Source organism: Phalacrocorax aristotelis, chromosome 1 (assembly GCF_949628215.1).
Source record: "Phalacrocorax aristotelis chromosome 1, bGulAri2.1, whole genome shotgun sequence".
Lineage (NCBI taxonomy): Eukaryota > Metazoa > Chordata > Aves > Suliformes > Phalacrocoracidae > Phalacrocorax > Phalacrocorax aristotelis.
This window is the reverse complement of record NC_134276.1, coordinates 141,984,252-142,002,649: the sequence shown is the minus strand read 5'-3', so window position 1 is coordinate 142,002,649 and position 18,398 is coordinate 141,984,252. Positions and strand designations below refer to the sequence as shown.

At 41.7% G+C, this 18,398-nt stretch overlaps 1 protein-coding gene across 2 annotated transcripts in view; it reads left to right on the top strand.

Moving 5' to 3' along the window:
• Positions 1 to 16,407, top strand: part of PARVB (parvin beta) — a 69,331-nt gene extending 52,924 nt beyond the window's left edge. For both annotated transcript variants that reach the window (XM_075112844.1, XM_075112856.1), the window contains exons 10-13: positions 2,837 to 2,905; positions 4,609 to 4,710; positions 8,078 to 8,150; positions 12,786 to 16,407. In XM_075112844.1, coding sequence (XP_074968945.1) covers positions 2,837 to 2,905; positions 4,609 to 4,710; positions 8,078 to 8,150; positions 12,786 to 12,862 — 321 coding nt within the window. In that variant the 3' untranslated portion in view covers positions 12,863 to 16,407. The remainder of the gene's footprint in view (positions 1 to 2,836; positions 2,906 to 4,608; positions 4,711 to 8,077; positions 8,151 to 12,785) is intronic.
• Positions 16,408 to 18,398: the final 1,991 nt, after the last annotated feature.

Below are 18,398 nucleotides of genomic sequence, written 5' to 3'. Positions count from 1 at the left end.
CAGTTATCCCTAGGGTATTCAGCCTCGTGAGCTGGAAGGCAGGGTTGGATCACAGAACAAGCCCCCCAATAATCCAGGAGGAAGCAGTTTACAACCTGCTGAGCCACCTGGACTCACAAGTCTGTGGGGTCAGACAGGATCCACCCAAGAGTACCGAGAGAGCTGGCAGGGGAGCTCGCCAAGCCACTCTCTATCATTTATCAACAGTCCTGGTTAACAGGGGAGGTCCTAGATCCCTGGAGGCTTGCCAATGTGATGCCCATCTACAAGAAGGGCCAGAAGCAGGATCTGGGGAACTACAGGCCTGTCAGCCTGACATCAGTACTGGGGAAGATCATGGAGTAGATCATCCTGAGTGCACTCACCAGGCATGTGCAGGACAACCAGGGGATCAGGCCCAGCCAGCATGGCTTCATGAAAGGTAGGTCCTGCCTGACCAACCTGATTTCCTCCTATGACCAGGTGACCCACCTAGTAGTTTGAGGGAAAGGCTGTGGATGTTGTCTACCTGGTCTTTATTAAAGCCTTGACACTGTCTCCCACAGCATCCTCCTAGAGAAGCTGGTGCTTCATGGCTTGGATGGGTGTACTCTTCATTGGGTAAAAAATTGGCTGGATGGCCGAGCCCAGAGACATGTGGTGAATGGAGCTAAACCCAGTTGGCGGACGGTCGCAAGTGTTGTTCCCCAGGGCTCAGTTTTGGGGCCAGTCTTGCTTAATATCTTTATCAATGATCTGCATGAGGGGATCAAGTGCGCCCTCAGTAATTTTACAGACGAGACCAAGTTGGGTGGGAGTGTCGATCTGCTTGAGGGTAGGAAGGCTCTACAAAGGGACCTGGACAGGGTGGATCGATGTGCCAAGGCCAATTGTATGAGGTTGAACAAGGCCAAGTGTTGCGTCTTGCACATTGCTCACAACAACCCATGCAACGCTACAGGCTGGGGGAAGAGTGGCTGGAGAGCTGCCTAGCAGAACAGGATCTGGGGGTGTTGGTTGGCAGCTGGCTGAACATGAGCCAGCAGTGTGCCCAGGTGGCCAAGAAGGCCAACAGCGTCCTGGCTTGTGTCAGGTCTAGTGTGGCCAGCAGGAGTAGGGAAGTGATCGTGACCCTGTACTCGGCACTGGTGAGGCCGCACCTCGAATACTGTGTTCAGTTTTGGGCCCCTCACTGCAAGAAGGACATTGAGTTGCTGGACTGTGTCCAGAGAAGGGCTACAAAGCTGGTGAACAGTCTGGAGAACAAGTCTTATGAGGAGCAGTTGAGGGAACTGGGGTTGTTTAGCCTGGAGAAGAGGAGGTTGAGGGGAGACCTTATTGCTCTTCCTGAAAGGAGGTTGTAGTGAGGTGGGTGTTGGTCTCTTTTCCCAAGTTACTAGTGATAGGACAAGAGGAGATGGCCTCAAGCTGTGCCAGGGGAGGTTTGAGTTGGATATTAGGAAAAATTTTACTGAAAGAGTGGTAAGGCATTGGAACAGGCTGCCCAGAGAGGTGGTGGAGTCACCATCCCTGGAGGTGTTCAAAAAACATGTAGATGTGGTACTTCAGGGCATTGTTTAGGAGGCAAGGTGGTGTTGGGTTGACTGTTGGACTTTTATGATCCTAGAGGTCTTTTCCAACCTGAATGATTCTATGATTCTGTCTTCCATAGGTGGAAGATATTTTCCACAGTACCCTGAAATTTGGTTCACCCATAAATAAGTTTGCTAAATATAAAGCTTTTACAGAAGACTTACTTTTGTCCCAGTGCTCTTACTTAACACTAATTCATATTAGAGTCACTCACTCTGTTGCCTCCTCCAAGGCTGAACATCACTGTATAGCACACCTATCCAGACATATTCTTGACATGGCTCTTTGTGCTAGACAGAGTGGAGGGGTAAAGAAGATGTCAATCTCTGCCAGCTCTTGTTAGTTTTAGAGCACACACAAGGAAGAGACTCCACGTTGTTCCCTTGGCTAGTTCCAACATGGCTGTTAAGTTTTTAGAACACTCTTATGCAAAGATCGATGTTGTAGTTTGTCCCTTCGCTTCCTATGAAACAGAGGATGCATGCCTTTAAAATAATGCTTTGAAGTCTCTGGAAGATTTTGTCTTTCCAGTCTGAATGTCTTCTAGAAGAGTGTTTTAAAAGTTGATAGAGAATTAAGTTAACTCTATCCACGCAATAAAAGTGTTAACACCCAACTCTGTGTCCCTTTTGAAGTGTTGTAAGCAGGCTGGCAGATCTCTCTGCTTCAGTACATTGGCACATCTCTGGCTCATAGTAGCAGGATCTTGCATGTCTGCTTCCTGTGGGAATAGAAAGGCCAGACTTGGGTTACATCCTGACTGTAATTTGCTAATTGATATGTACACATCTCTCCAGAAACAGAGGTGCGTGCACAACAGTGTACTGTTGGCATCTTCTCTTGGGATTCTTAGCTCAGTGCTGCTGATGCCATGCTCCCAGGCAGTAGATCTTTTCCAAGAACCTGAAGAGATTAGTGTGGACAGTAAATGCACCTACTGCTTGCTTCATCCTCACAATGGACCCACAGGAAAACCAATGTCATCACAGCTTTTTCCCAGGACAGTAAAGGATGCTTTATGTGCTAGGAAAAATAACTAGTAAACTGTATGTAATAGCACCATCTGGTGACTTCTGAAATATGGTGCAACAAAAATGACTATACGACTGAGTTGTTTTCAGTTTTATGTACTTATTTATGCAAAATCAAGTAGCACATATGCAGATTTATTAAGCTTAAGAAAAGTGTTAAAAGATTATGTTAACCCTTTCACATTGGCACTGACTGTAGTGTCTAACATCACTCATTCTGCTGTTTTTTGTAGTCTCTGATCACCTTTGTGAATAAACACTTGAATAAACTGAATTTGGAAGTAACGGAGTTAGAAACCCAGGTAGGAGACTTTGGCTTTTTGTATATAATCTAACTGTGTAGGCTGCAAATCTAGGCCCTCACTCCATAAAACCTTGTTATGGAACTGTTTATCTTTGGGCATGTTAATTTACGGGATCAGCGCTCTGGCTTTAAGTAGCAATGACATTCACTGATGCTTGCTTCCTTTATTCATGTTTACCTGTACTTTATATTGCTCTTGATTTGTATTATAACGTGAAATTCTTGGATATTTAATAGGGTCATATTAATGACTGTAGAATATGGCTAGATTTCAGGGTAGCTTGTCTCTCGGATCAAAGTGGAGTGCTGCAAAGCAGTTGCTATAGTTATGGGTGGATGGTGGGTTGTGTCTTTTCTAGCCGTGAGGGTTCGTGATGAACTGGTATAAGCTCTTAATAGCTGGCTGCCTGGGGCTCTCGGGAGGCATGTGGACTGCAGTCTGCAGTTCATCATAGACACAGTGCTGGCTTTGATCACATCGAAGTGGGACTGGAAACAATTTTGCTGTTGAAGCAAAGGCCTTCATATTCTGCTCTTTACCCTGCTATCTTGTGAGCACATGCACTGCGCTTGCTTCTCAGCAGTGTGGATTAATGACTCAGAGCTCCTGTACTGCGGTGGCTTGACTGCCAGTGGTATCTAGGTTAGTTTGTTTAAAGCTAGCAAAGGTGACTGTCAATGACCACCATCTGCTCTGAGGAGTTCTCTGACTCTAGCGCCAAACTGGGTACCAAATATGCTTCGAAGCCTTAAGTAAGTGTAGTTCTCACTTTACAGATAAAATTAAGCAGTTTTCAGGCATGGGCTTGGCTAAGCAAGAGCAGATATTCTTTTCAGAGTTCACTGAACTGTGGAGAGATGGTTATCATATTGTCCTCGCAAAAAAATAAGCATGGCATCTAGAGAATTATACCAGGAGTATAGGTAATTGGTTTGAGCCTGGCTTAGTTTAATACCAGTCATTCACTCCTGTTTTATAGCTTTGCTGAAATAGATGGGTGACTGGATCTGATCCGTCACAAGAAATTGTTGCTTAATGCCTTGGAAGTACCCAACAATTTGTTTTTGAAAAGGTTAGAGGATGTCACATACTCCGTATCAGGGTCACAAGTGAGAGGTCTGTTAGAAATACATATTGAAATACATAGAAACTGTAGATAACTCCCAGGTGAATTGCTTTTAATTTCTTCTTCTTAGAGCTATTTACTCTATATAAGTAATTTAGTCATTGGCACATAATCTTGCATGGCTTAATGCTATAGCAATAGCTGATGGGCCTTCTTGTTTTGCTCAGGAAGTGAGAGTAGGGGAAATAGCGCTACCAGATGTAGGGAGAAAGCCTTGTATCCTGTGGTTTTTTCTTCTGAGAACTGACAAGAAAGCAGCTATATCAACAGGCTCTTAAGAAAAGACTGATTTAGCTTGCTCAGCTGCACTGGTGATTGCAAGGGTAGAGGTGAATCCAAGGAGCAGATGAAACAAAGTCCTAAATGCATGTTACACTTGCTGTCAGTTCCTTGCTGTGCCTGAAAGGAGCAGTCTGTGACTCCTGAACCATCTTACACTTCTGTGCTAGCAAACAACAGTGGTAGAAATCAAAGTACATAATTTGGGCCAAGCATTCTTTGTTCTGCTTGTTTATGAACACTTATTTGAAAACAGATGCTTTCACGCAGGAATGTAATCTGTATTTCTATTTAGTTTGCAGATGGTGTTTACTTGGTTTTGCTTATGGGTCTCCTTGAAGACTATTTTGTTCCACTTCACAACTTCTACTTAACACCTGAAAGTTTTGATCAAAAGGTGGGTAGAAACTCCAGGTTATATTCTTTTTGCTTTGTTACCACATGATATTTTCCAGTCATTGTGTCCTTTCTCTTTGTGCCCAGTAAATCAGAACCTGGTATATTTTTCTTTTCAGAAGCTGTAGCAAAGGTGCATTGGCTGTGACACTTGATAGTTAATACTACTAAAAGTTGCTTGTGAAATGAATGGGTAAATTTCCATAGTTAAGGAATAAAGGTATTCTGTTACTAGCATCAAACAACACATAAAGCTCATGAATATCCAGAATTAATAAGTCAGTAATAAGTGGTTTGTACTGTATAGTACTTAGCATAATCAAAGTGATTTATTAAATTGTAGTACTGCCTGAATTGTTTCTGTGGACAGGGATGCCTTATTGTCCTAGACAGCAGAGCTGATGCCTGGCCTTGCCTAGTATGTACTACGTAAATAGGCAAGAAAGACAAAAGGTGAGAAATGGGAAGCTCTGCTTTAGCTGCATCCTATACATTGAGATTCACATGGGGATAGAGCTTCCTCCCAGGGTCACAGAAAACTGCTCCCTCATCTCAATAGTATTGGTTGCCTAATACCAATTATTTCCTTTTCTGTAGTTTATTAAATGTTTCTACAAACCAAGCGTATAAATATCATTACTTGATACATAAATGAGATACTGTAGTAGAAGAGGTGGTACCTGGGCCATAATCTTTGGTTGATCTGAGGTTAGAAACTGTGTGTTGAGTGCTCACAGATAACATGTTTTGGAGCTGATCTAAAGCCAAGATGGATGCCTTGATCCTGCCAGGTAGGGAGCATGCAAAAAATTGCTTGTCTGAGGTCAATTTATGAGCACAGATGTCTCGTTCTGTGTCCAGTTCATGGCAGGATCATTGCCCATGTTGCTGACTTTAACTTCTGAGAGAATGTGCTAGCCTGTCTTTTTTGGATATTACTTTCTGTCTGGTAAGGAGTGAATGACTTGCTGCCTAACAGTGTCTCAGACAAAACGAGGTTTAAGGAAGAAGAGTGGCTTCTTTGCAGTCTTAGATTATCTTACTCATAATCAGGCTATTAGAGATAGAAGGAGACAAAATAAGTGTTTTGCTTTTAGCACCATACTTCTCCATTGTCCTAGTGTTAACTATGAGAAGAGTGCTTAACATATATTTTATGGCCATAACCAAAAATTTGCCTCTTTCTGTAGTTGCTCCTGGACATGCGCACACATCTCTCTATATTCAGTGCCTGGTCTCAGGATACTCTGAGCCTGTTTGTGCTGGAGTAATGCATCTGCTCCCTGCTTTTTTTTCCTGCCAAGTTCTGCAGTGGAGAGGATGCAAGTATTGTGTTGGCTGAGCTGGAGCAGGAGATGGTTAGGTCAGGAGTGGATGCTGGCAAAAGTTAAAAGATCAAATGCTTTGTAAGGCTCGGGCTGTTTAAAATGGTGGGGTTTTCGTAATGACTTCAGTGGAGATTGTTGCTGTCAAACACCCCTCAGCAAAGGTACGCGTTTTCTAAGGGTGGAGTTCATCATCGGTAGAATAACCCAGCTTTACCTGGGTGGATCATACCAGCACTGCAGGAGGAAATTGAGCTGTACCAAATGAGCACTGTTACAGACCCAGGCTAGCATGCTGAGCCTGCTGGTTATAGGTTATACAGGGTTTGCTGACTTCCTCAGGAGGTGACTAGTTGCTATTTTATAGCTTAAAGGGGTTCCCTGAAGGCAGGCAGTCAGGCTCCGGTAAGAGAGGCTTCTTTAGATGTTAAGTTTGTGGATAGGATGGGGATTCGTTCATTTTGAATGTTGTATATTGCACAGGAACTTGATAGAGCAGTGGGAAGATGGTTATCTGTTATGTCTTATACAAGCTCTCCTTTATAGATTTATCTTGCTTTTTTATCCTAGTATCTTGAATTTTCACCCTTGTAGAAATACAGGATGCTGAGATCTAGACAGCACCTGTTCAGTTATGATTTTGTCATTAACGGTTTAAATTCATAAAGATTATCCAGTATTCCTGAAGTAATGGTTTTGTGTAGGCTCTGCAATGAGGAAATGGGATTTGTGAATCAGTGAAGGAGAGGTAGACTCTCTGTTTTTGGGAAAGGAGAAAATATTTTCATCTTGGAATTGACTGGTTTTGTCATAATGCATGAAGAGGAACTGTGGCAGGTAAAACAAGATTAATGAAGTCCCAAGCAATAACTGCCAGTGAAAGGGGCCTTTCTTCCTTGTTGTAGGGGAGCTTTGTATGCGTAACTCCCTGATTTTCAAGATGAGTAGCTTTAATTAAATCTCTCCCCCTTGCTTTGTATCTCCAGAACTGTCATTTGCAGTAACAAAAATGCACAGAATTCATAATCGAAATTACCTTGCTTAAATTTCAGTAAGTATGGACAAGAAAACTGCTATGCAGCATATATTTAAACCATAATGTTTGCTCCTCAAAGGAGAGATTAAAAGAAGACACCTACTTTCTTGCATTTTTCCTTTTTGTCCATTTTCTTTCCTCTGACTTTTTGTTCATGTGTGATCCTTGGTGGCTTGTTCAGGAAGCTCTTTCTGTACAGTTGTGCCTAGCTTGTTTTGCAAGTTCACTGCACGGTCGATATAGGAACTGCCACCACCAAGCATTTTTTTGAAGCATTTCCTTCATTAGAGAAACTTAATTTGACTTTTACCTCTGTTTTCAAGTAGAGGAAGCCAAAGCACCCAGGAGACTAAGGAATTAGCACAAGGTTATGCAACAAGCAGCCTGACTCCTTGATGATGTGATGTTGATGTTGCTTGATATGCAGCTGCTAATAATGCAGAAAAAAACTGATGTTGTTTGAAAATAATTCCATTTAGTGTCCTTGTTTCTTCTATTTTTCCATACCCGTATGTATTTTCTCATCTCTGTTCAGTTATGTCACTTCTGTTACATCCCGTGTTTTGTGGATGGCAAGTGATCTCTGGCCTTGTAGTTGGAAATGTTGATCTTGGGTACAGGCAGGAAGAACTCAACAGAATGCAGCTTTGTTGTAGTTGTTACTGGGAGCTCTCGGGCCTCTGCCAAAGAGACTGAGATCAGAGCTTAATGGGGCTTCCCCTTCATGTGTCTCCCAGTCACATTTTTACACTGGAAATTTTGAAATCTTAAATTACTTCCATTGTATCAAAAAGTAAATATTTGCCATATGATGATACAAGCTTTCATTTCTTAGTCTTTCATATGTACTTTCTGCCATGCTTAAACATGTAAATGTTTAATATTTATTTAAATAGAATTATCATTCTTTATGTCAAGTATAGAGACGATAAAGCATTTTTAAAATGTTATTAAAGGTTTTTAATGCCTATATAACTTCAAGATTCTAAACACTTCACCTCTTTCAGGTCCATAATGTTTCCTTTGCTTTTGAGCTGATGCAAGATGGAGGACTGAAGAAACCAAAAGCTCGCCCTGAAGGTATGGACATGCCATGTGGCTTTAAACTGGATGTAAAGACATAATAGCAGGTGCATTTCAAGTGCAACTCCATTTGAAGGCAGTAGCAGTAATGCGACGAAGTGGAGCTGTAAATGCGGCCCTTGACAGTTTTCCAGAGGATTAATTGTCTGTGTCTGGAGTATATCCTTACCTGTGATCCTGTGTGAAACTGATTCACTGATGTGTACAAGTTTAGCTTTAGTGAATGATCCAAGAGCTCTTCAGTGCTATATTATAAATTCAGTTGGTATGCTCAATAACAATCCAAGAAAGAAGCTTTTCATGGTCTAATTCTCATAATTCTTACAATTAGCACTAGTTTGGACTCTTGTGATCAGATTTCAGTGACAGATAACTGAAAGGCATTTGTTCTTTTAGGAGAGCTGGTAGCAAACTCTCTTCCTGATTTATGTGGACTTGGGAGTCAGAACTGAAGAGTGTAAAAAATGAATTTTTCCTTTAAAGTCCCTGAACCTTGAAATTAACTAATGATGAGGTCTGCATTGTTGTGATAAAAAGAGGAATTAAAACTTTATGACTGCTAAATGAGCCATTTTTATTCCTGGTATTACAAACTACATATGTGTTAGAGGCTTCCGCAGAGCAAAGAAAAATGAGGAGCCCCCAAGAAATGCTCAGTCTGACTTAAAATGAGACAAAGAGATGATAGTAAATACATTAACAAATGGTGGAGCTGGTCATAGTGGGGAAAAAAGACAAAAGACAATATTAAATGCATATCTATCCTGTTAGTGCTGGTCTTTTAAATTTGGGGATGAAAAGTGCCTCTGAAGGATTTGGTGAAACAAGGCACTGACCTGGGAATGTAAAGGAGTGTTCTGTGTATTGGAGCTGAGTCAGTGGGTATATGAGGAGGACAAGGAGACTGGAGAAACACAAATGCTCAATGAGGAATGGCAGTTTTTTGAGTGGAAGGGTTAAAGAGATTGCAGTAGGAGACCAGGTAAGCTAGATAAGCCTGTTTTGAGAGAATGTTAAAAACCTAGGAGAAGGCTTCTCTAGTTGAAAGCTTGTCCTTTTTTTTGTTTTGTTTTCATCAGTTGATCTAACAGAGGAGATTATCTATTCCCATAAGGCTATCATATCCTTACGCTATCCTGAGTGGTGGAACACTATAGCAGATCTTTTGTTTGCTCTGGACAAGGTGTGTAGATAGAGTGAGCAGCAGAATATATTTAAGTGTTTTACTAATTGAAAATTTAATTATTAATAGAAGTTAGAGAGCCAAACTAGCTCATAGAACATTCCTTTTTGCTTTTTGCTGCGGCAGGATGTACAGTCTCTGTGTGTATTCCTTCCTCTTTTGTGTGTGCACCCATTCCCGGCAGCAGTAGTTCACAGCTGTTGGAGTGAGTGTGCTCGTGTGGTGTCTGTGTGGCTGGAATTGCCTATAAAACTGACTGTTGGTCTTGAAAAGCTGCTCCTGTTGAGAGGATAGTAACATCTTGGGCTTTGCTTGTCACTGTAGTTTCATCAAATCCTCTATAGCATTTTGACAGTCAGTACAGTCATGTAACGCGTGTTTCTTAGAACAAGAATTCATTTTGTATTAGAATCTGATGCTCTGCAAAAAGTTTTGTGTACAGTATACTCTGTTAATGGCATACAGATCTATTGTTTATTCCTAAATAGGCTGAGTAGGATTCCCTTTTGGGTGAATCTGTATTCTTTAGCAGGAATTGGGTAGTAAATGCCACTTAGATTAGTTGTAGGATTTTCATGTAAAACATCGTCTAGAGCAGAATATCACAATTTTTATTTCTATAGCCCATACTTTCTGTAGTGCTTGCAAGAAAGAGGTCTTGTTTAATATTTTAGTGTGTCTTTGTACAGGTGATAAACAAAACTAGGAGCATACAGGACAGCTCCTCTTCCCTGTTCTTCCAGTCCAGTTCAGTAGATTGAGCCAGCAGCAGAACCTGATGCTGAGTTATTGCAGCAAAAGTATGTTGTAGTGGGTTAATTTATTAGCCTCTAACAGGGTTGTTATGGAGTGTGAATGTTTCAAATTAATGGAATATTTTAAAGTATTTGGACGGTTTATGGCCACTTTCAGTTAACATTTTGTTAGTTGTTGTTGGTAATGTAATGACTGTGCATGCTTCTTCTTAAAATAAGAAATGGGAGGCTGAGAATATGCTTATTCATGGGAATGCCTGTTAGACAGTGATCGATAAGGAGCACTGTAATCGCCCACACAGGGAGGATGCATCTCACACTACCGTACTCTTTAATGCAGGAAACAAAGGCATCACAAGGTCTGAAAGTTAGGAAAATGTCAAACTAGAATTACAGTATAACTTTTGCAGCAGTGAAGGTAATTAACAATAAGCCTGAATTGTCAGGGGATGGAGGTGGAATTTCCACCACTGGAAGATTTAAAAAGAAAAAAAGAAAACAAAACCCCATGCAATGTTAAACTTATTTTTTTTATTTCAACCACACCTTGGTTAGTAAGCTCAATACAGGATTTCCAAGGTAAAGTTCTCTAAGGACTGTGTTGTACATAAGGTTAGACTATAAGACCACTATAGTTTCTTCTGACCCTAAATTTACATGCCATTGGACTGCCAAATAAAAGAGCTGCATCCATTCCTTCTTTTAGTGATGGGGCCTCCCATACCTCTCATTCCTCAGGGTAATCACCAAGGGTGATCAGCAGCAGGTACCTAGCTCAAATTGCTATTGAAGATTAGTAGGAGTCGGCCTTAAATGCCTCCATGAGGGCAGATGGCTGGTGCCTGCCCAGCCCAGTGCTGCAGACCTGGGCCCCCTTCCAGCTCCTGCTTGTGCACTTTCTGGTGCCCTTAACACTTACTCTGGCACTTCGCTGCTTCTTACTCCCAGCTGCTTTCTCCTTGAGATGTGCCCTGGTTTCCTAACTGTCCTTCAGCTTCCAGTGATGTTTCTGCTCTACCCTCTAGATTTGTGTTTCTCTCTGCTGGCACCTTGATCTTGGTTTGTAGCATGGACAGTTCATGCCTCTGAACTGATGTCAGCCAGAGGCAGGTACTGAACCCTGCAAGGCTTGATGACACTGCTTCATGCCGTGGCAGCTGAGATGCAGGTTATGGTGTTTCAGGGAGAGGACCCATCACACTTTCAGTGGAAGGCTGAAGGTGGAGAAGAAAACTGGATGGAATGGGGCAAATACACTAGAAATCTGTGACCACTGCAGAGCTGGCTGCTTGGGCTAGGTGTTTTGGCATTTTTATAGTGCTAGTACTATTTTGTTTAATTGTTTAGCAAGCAGAAGTTGCTGCCAGCGTCAGCGGGTCAAATCTGCTGGTGGTTGTCTCTTCTCCAGTTATTTACCTTAATTTTCCAGCTTTAGAAATGCATGGCTGTTGCAAAGTGCTGTTTCCCATGGCTAAATTTACATGTTAAATCCATCTCTGAGGTAACTGGAGGTGCAGAGGAACCAATGCTGATTCTGGCTGTTACCTTACTGAGAATGCTATGGTAGTAAGTGATACCTGGAAAACTTAGAAATATGTCATATTTCAGTTATCCAGGTAAGACATCTCTTTTTCCAGGGTGTATTACTTCACAGAGTTAGGACCTTCCCTTTCTTTGGGGCAGCAGAAGATTCTTGTGCAAATGAAAAATACAAAACCATAATTGAAATATGTAAAATAATACAGGAAAGAGGTAGAAAGAAAGGTTGAGAGGTTACTGAAAATACCAGATGAAGGGTGGGGGTTAGAGTGTTATCCAGTATGGGGTGGGAGGGAAGGGTGGAGAGGTCCTGGCAATGATTCTTCAAAACAGGCAGTAGGTGTTTCCCCTGGACCTCACATTAAATGTACTTAGTCTGTTAACCGTTTGCTGTTTTCCTAATGCTTTGAATAATTTTTAAATTATCTGTTCTTCTGGACTTCTGCTTTCATATATATTGTTCACTGTGTATTTTTTGCTTCTTCCTCCTCCTCCCTCCTTACATATTATATCCAACCTTTCTCTCTACCTCTTCAGCCTTCTCTGTGCTATGCCTCCCTCTGTAGTCCCTGGATGACATGTCTGTGGTATTTCCTGGCATTTTATTATAGTAATAGGTTGGGAGGCGCTAGCAGAAAACATTTTTTAAAAAAACTGTTCTAGACCTGTTTCCTGGCCTAGCGTGGTAAGAAGGGATATTGGATAATAGAAAGTTTTGAGTCTGCTAAGAGAATTCAAGCTTTGTTTATTCCTCGACTGTATCATTGCAGACTTGTGGGTGTGTGAGGTTCAGTATTTCATATGATGTCTGTGGCTACTCGTTCACTGCTTCTGTGGCCATTGGTAGTATTTCCCAAAGCCTTTATCCCAGGTCTCAGAAAGAAGCAGACTTTTCCCTGTAACCAGTTTTAGATGAGGAAGGGAATTATCTTCCTTCCATTTCCCAGAGAAGGTAGCTGTGACTGTATTATCATAAAGGTGTTCTGAATTGCATCATATAGGACATTTAAAAAGCTTGACTTGGGGAGATCAAAACTCTGTGGGGGTTTTTTGTTGCTTATCCCACCAGCTCAGAGCCGTGGGGACTTATGTTCCTTTGAGGACAAACGAGGGATAATAGAAAGCAAATTAAGGATTTCTCCTTTTCTTCCACAGATGTTGTCAACTTGGATCTGAAGTCTACCCTCAGGGTTCTGTACAACCTGTTCACAAAGTACAAGAATGTTGAATGATCCTGGGAGCTGCTGAGGTCTTCACCCTTCCAAACTCCTTAGGCAGAAATTACAATAAACGCACCCTCTGCACGCTCCCTTTGTGCCTTATGCTATACTTTGTGCATTCTCTCTACAGTTGATGTGGTCTCTCTGTAGCTGTTTGTATGACAATTCCACTGAAAATAATGCATGTGTATTCTCTAGTCACTTGAAAATGTGTAGATATTTCACACTTTTACCAGAAGATACTGTTGGGTCTGTTGTTTGTTATCATAAACAAATGTTCTTTTGATAAAGGAAATATACCACTAACTAATAAGCAGGGAAAACATGAGACTTTCCTCATGGCTGGAGACTCCTTGATTCTATAATAGACTTTCTTTTGCATACTCCTTGGTTGCCGCTGGCATTTGATGATTTACCAGGCTTAAGTGTTAGCAATAGGAAATCAGCATTGGAGTTTATTTAGAAGCTGAGCCTTTTCCGTTAAATGAGGTTTTTTATGTTCTCTTGGGTGGGTGGGACTGAGGGGAATTACAGGCACTACCTGAAGCTAATGGCAAAAACTTCAGTTTTTGTGTTAACCTCATATTACTCAGTGTTATTTCCATTCAATGTTTACACAGAGTAAGTCTTGCAATGGGATGACCAGCTAATCTTTTGATGTCTATTTTTATTTCATCTCCTTTCTAGGATAAATTTGGTTGCTAGAGCCACTGTCATCCTTTAAGCATGCAGCTTCAGGCAGGTCGGTCAGGAGCTGGTCAAATAGGTGCAGGATGGATTAATGCATTTTGCCTCCAGTCCTTTCTGAAACGTACATGGGGAATAACGAGCTTGGCAGTTCAAAGGCTGACTCTTCATTTCACGTAGCTGAGTTAAAGGGTCAGATTCATTCCTGTTGGAGTTGTTGCCAGCGGTACAGTTCTGGGGGTCAGGCTTTTATAAACAGTTTTATGTATTTCCTTTCCTAATGAGTAAAACTGAATTCCTGTGTAAATAAGAGCTTGCCTTTACTTGTGGATTGCACTGGGCTGTGAAAGACGTGGTGTACATAGTGCAAGCCAATGGTTACCACTCCAATGTGAAGCTCTTCAGTGATCATTTATGCTTTAAACTAATTTCATCGAATTGTCCTGTGCCATCCCAAGAAATACTCTGGCCTAGTCCTGTAGTCTTTTAGTCTGCTATGTGTTTTAGTGGGATTCTGTTTTAAAAAGATTGCTAAATTTACCTGGTAGAGTCTAGTTACCTCATAGTACTTAACAGGTTTCACCTGTGGAGCTGTTCCTGGCTGGTGATGTGCAGGTATAGTAGTGTGTACATGGAGGCTGTGCTGGAACATGAGCCATGGATTTTTGAGGTGAGCCGTGCAAAGGAAACGGGAATTTAATTTCCAGAGTAAATTACTTGTGGAATATGCATGTAATAGCACTCCTTTCCTTGGAGTGCATAGGGGAGAGATTTGACTACTGCTTTTATGTATCACAGCAGCAACTTTTCTTTTATGGGCAACCATGATTTTGTGTGAAACAGTAGGCTGAGTGCCCCAAAGCGGAACCGGGTAACATTGCTCTACTCCATGGGCTCACTTGAGTCCTATGGAGTAGGTATCTTTTTCCCTAGCGGGGGATTTCTTATGCCAAACTTTATTTACCTTTCTGGGTTTAAGAGGAAACTTGCTATTTGAATGGTATAATTTTACAATTGGGATTTTCTCCTTCCCTCCTTAAACATTGTTTTTTAACCTCAGAGGGAGAGAAATGGGCTTCTACTTCTTAATTTAATATTTTTGGGGTTCTGAGTTCTAATATTTGATTTATTTGGGTCATCTCCTCTCATATCTCGAAAACAAAGATGGAAGGAAATTGCCCTTTCTTTCCATTAAAAATTCAGATCTCCTCTACCCTATAAGGTTCTGTGGGGAATCATTGCTTGTCTGTACTTCAGGAGGGAGCTGACCTCTCGCTGTTTATACAGAGCCTGGTACAATTGGACTTGAATTTCAGATGAGGCCACTAGACTCTACCATGACACTAGCAATTATTACAGAGGAGACTTGCAGAGGCACTAAGGCCTGGTGGGTCAGCTCTCCTGGCAAGTTAATGAAATTGCTCTGACTTCTGTGCTGTGAAATAGAGGTATCATGAGGCTGAAAGGTGATTGAACTGAAAAGTCTCTCAAACTTTTAGTTTAATGCAATGTTATTTGTGGGAAACAAGTCTGTTAAAGAGCTGTCACTCCACCCACTTCCCTTCAGCTGATGTGGAAGTGCCAATGCTGTTTATATTCTCTGAGGTTCTGGGAAAGACCTCCAGAGAAATCTAGTTTTTGAAATTGCAAGTAATATTAATATCGAAAGCAAACAGGAAGTAACAAGAGGAGATTGATAACAGCAGTTTGGCTTTGGGAGGGGGGATGGCTGTTTCCGAGACGGGGATTTACAGCTGGCATCATCATTGCACATGAGCAGATTGAACATACCATCAAGTTTTAAGACAGTCTTTGTTTTCTTAAATTAGGTGTTTCTGGTCACTCTGCAGAAACCTGAGTCCCTCCTCCACAACCTGAGGCATGGGTCCCTTTTAACATTCCTTTGATTAATATCCCTGTCAGTCAAGACTGCAGGCTTGATGCCCTGGACAGGTTGAGGGCAGGGGTCATACCATGCTTTGTTATAAGCCTGTTGGTAAATGTTGCATAGGGAAAATACATTTTTCGTTCCTTGACTCCTTAGCCAGGTCACTCTTCTGTAGATGCTGTATTTATTGTTAACCAGATTGAGAGCAGGGTGGATTTAACTCAACTGGAGCTTCAAGCCGTCCAGTGTACAGGAAGAGCAGTGTACGTAAAGCTTCTCTAAACACCTCTTTTTGTCATGCCTTTCTTTTATGTACACATGATACTTATTTTTTTCCTCTCAAAAAGTTAAGTCAATGTTAAAAACATTATTCGTGAGCTCTTTGCGTTACTGGAGTTCTAGATATGTTCCCTGGGTGCCAGCAGGGTTGATGTGAATCCTGTTGAGTTCATCTGGAACGCTGAATGCTCTGCAGCATTAAAGCTTCCACATTTGTAAGTACTTAATGATATGTCTTTTCCAGTCCAGACAACCTGCCTTTTAGGTGCATCTGCTTAATATACTCAGTTCCAGTGAGCCATATTACCACAGAAGAAGCCCAGCCTCAGCTGCATCCTGTTTCTCAAGATGAAAAACCAACAGTGGCAGATTTTTTTTAGTCAGTTTAAACTTCATAGGGCTTCTTACCCCTCTTCCTCACACCCCACTGTTTTCAGTATTAATGTGTTTTTTAAGACTCTTTTCTGCTGTTTTTAACAGTGTTTACTCTGGATTTCTAACTACTAAAAACCAGCTTTGCAGATAAAATTCTGGACTTGTCATATGCTGGAGACGTCCAGCATTGTGGCAGGAGTTGTGTACTGTAAGCAAGTTACAATGCAATGCTATGTTTGCTAAAAATCACAGCAGGAGTGTTGTGCATGGTTTGTGACCGTTGTACTATTTATTCAAATAAATAAATGATGATCGCTTGGTTTTCTATTTTTTTTTTTTTTTGGCTAAATGGACACGTCTGTGGGAAGAACTTCTGAAAGGTGGGTTTCATCTGTCGTCTTCATAAAGGGTTCTCGATATATGATGATCTATGCAGACCTAGCAAAGCAGGGTTTCTGGCTCTGGTACAGATGATGAGATTGTATGGGCAGACACAGATAAGCTCTTCTGTAGGTTTATTCAGCTGCTTTTTTTTTGTTTTTTAATATGGCTTAGCTACTGGAGCTGATCAAGTTGTTTACATTTTTCCTTCCACAAGAGAAAAGTAATTGAATTACACTTGCTGGAACCATTAGAAGATGTAGGGCCCAGTTCTTCTGCAGTGGCGCAGGAGGGAAGCCTGGCATGCCAAAGCCAGTTCCATGTGCCTACAGAGCACTTGGGAAGCCAGAAGCCCAAGTAAGTCTGAGGTGATGTTGAAAATGCCTCTGTGCTTCCCTTTGCTGTGGAATGGAGAAAGCATAGAGTGGCTCTTCATTAAAGCAAGGCCTTGTGGAGAAGCAGGAAAATGCATTATCAGAACTTGTTATTGGTGGGAGTGCTGTAAATTCCTTGAATTGTTCTTCAGTGACTATTTTTACATGAGGGACGGGGCGGGGGGGGTGGTGTATGTGTGCACGCGTGCATGAGGTGTGTTGTGCTTTGGGAATGCACAGAAGGACTGGCGGGGGGAGATGGGCGTGAAATCGAATGCAACTCTGATACAGAATTTACTAGCACTGTTCTACAGAAGACGGGATACTTCATCCACTGGTGGCAACATCAGTTTTTAGAGGAAAAATGCTTGCCCGTCATGCATGTTTCAGACTTGTTCTTTTAGCACTGACACACTGTATTGTGGACGAGGCTTTCGGGAAAGAAGTCCTTGGAGTTGAAGTAGGGAGAGATCTAGTAATTACAGATGGATTTCCCAACATTTAATTCTCCCTGCTCCCTCTGGCTGCTGGTATGAAACTGGATTTGTCCAAAGTTGCCAATAGCATTTCTAACTATTCCTTCTTTTTGTTTTTACTACATTTCTAGTCTGCAGCATACACTTCTGCATAGGTAAGAAGGTACCCTGTGTCTTTGCTAATTTGATGTATTGTTGTGCTTGTTAGCTGCTTAGAAAATAGTTAAGTTTGCCCTTTGATTAAGGATTTTGGGTTACGTTCTCAGTTACTAAGAATTCATGGCAGCTGGAAATCTGTTTTCAACCCATTCTCCTTTATCCCATTTAGCTCATGCCGAACTAGCCATTCTTGTCAGTGGTGTGGAGCTAAACACAGGAGTTGGTCCCTTAACAGCGTTAAACCAGACCAGCTTAATAAGTGTGGCTGTCTATTGTCTCATTTAGGGATTTCATGGAGGACTGCAGAGTTGCTTTTACTTTCTGGAAGAGTTCATGAATGTAACTAGTACCTGAAGGAAATGTCATGGGAAAGTGGTTGCTGTAGGGAGGTTTCCCTCTTTGATCAGTGATGGAAAAGGGAAGGAAGAACAGCAGCACTGCCTAGTGGAGATAACTCTTGTCTCAGATGAGTGCTTTGGGCCCTGGTGTGGCTAACTAGCTCTGTAAGGACAAATGAGTTTATCTCCTTCTGCTGAAGTTTCTCCTTCTACCAGGTAGGTAGAGTAGTGCTCATCTGCTTTATAAAATGCTCAAAAGGCCGTGAGTAACAGGTGTGTTGCAACACGATGGTTTTTTGTGTTGTTGGGTCTTTTATTCAAAGAAAAAGTGCACTGTGAGTCGCCCCAAAGACGCAAACTAGCAAACAGCTGTGCCGTGCAGTACCATGGAAGAATGATCGTATCTTTCTAATACTTTCTGGTATTTCAGGAGTTGTGGAGTTGCATGTTTCCTGCATTTGTATTTCTGTTTATTTTAGCCTGCAGCAGGGACCAAGCACATAGACAATTAAGTTCCGGATACGACTGGTTTCGTTTTTAAGCGTAGTCGGTACCACGTAGCGCAACTTCCCTCCTGCATACTCTGCGTGC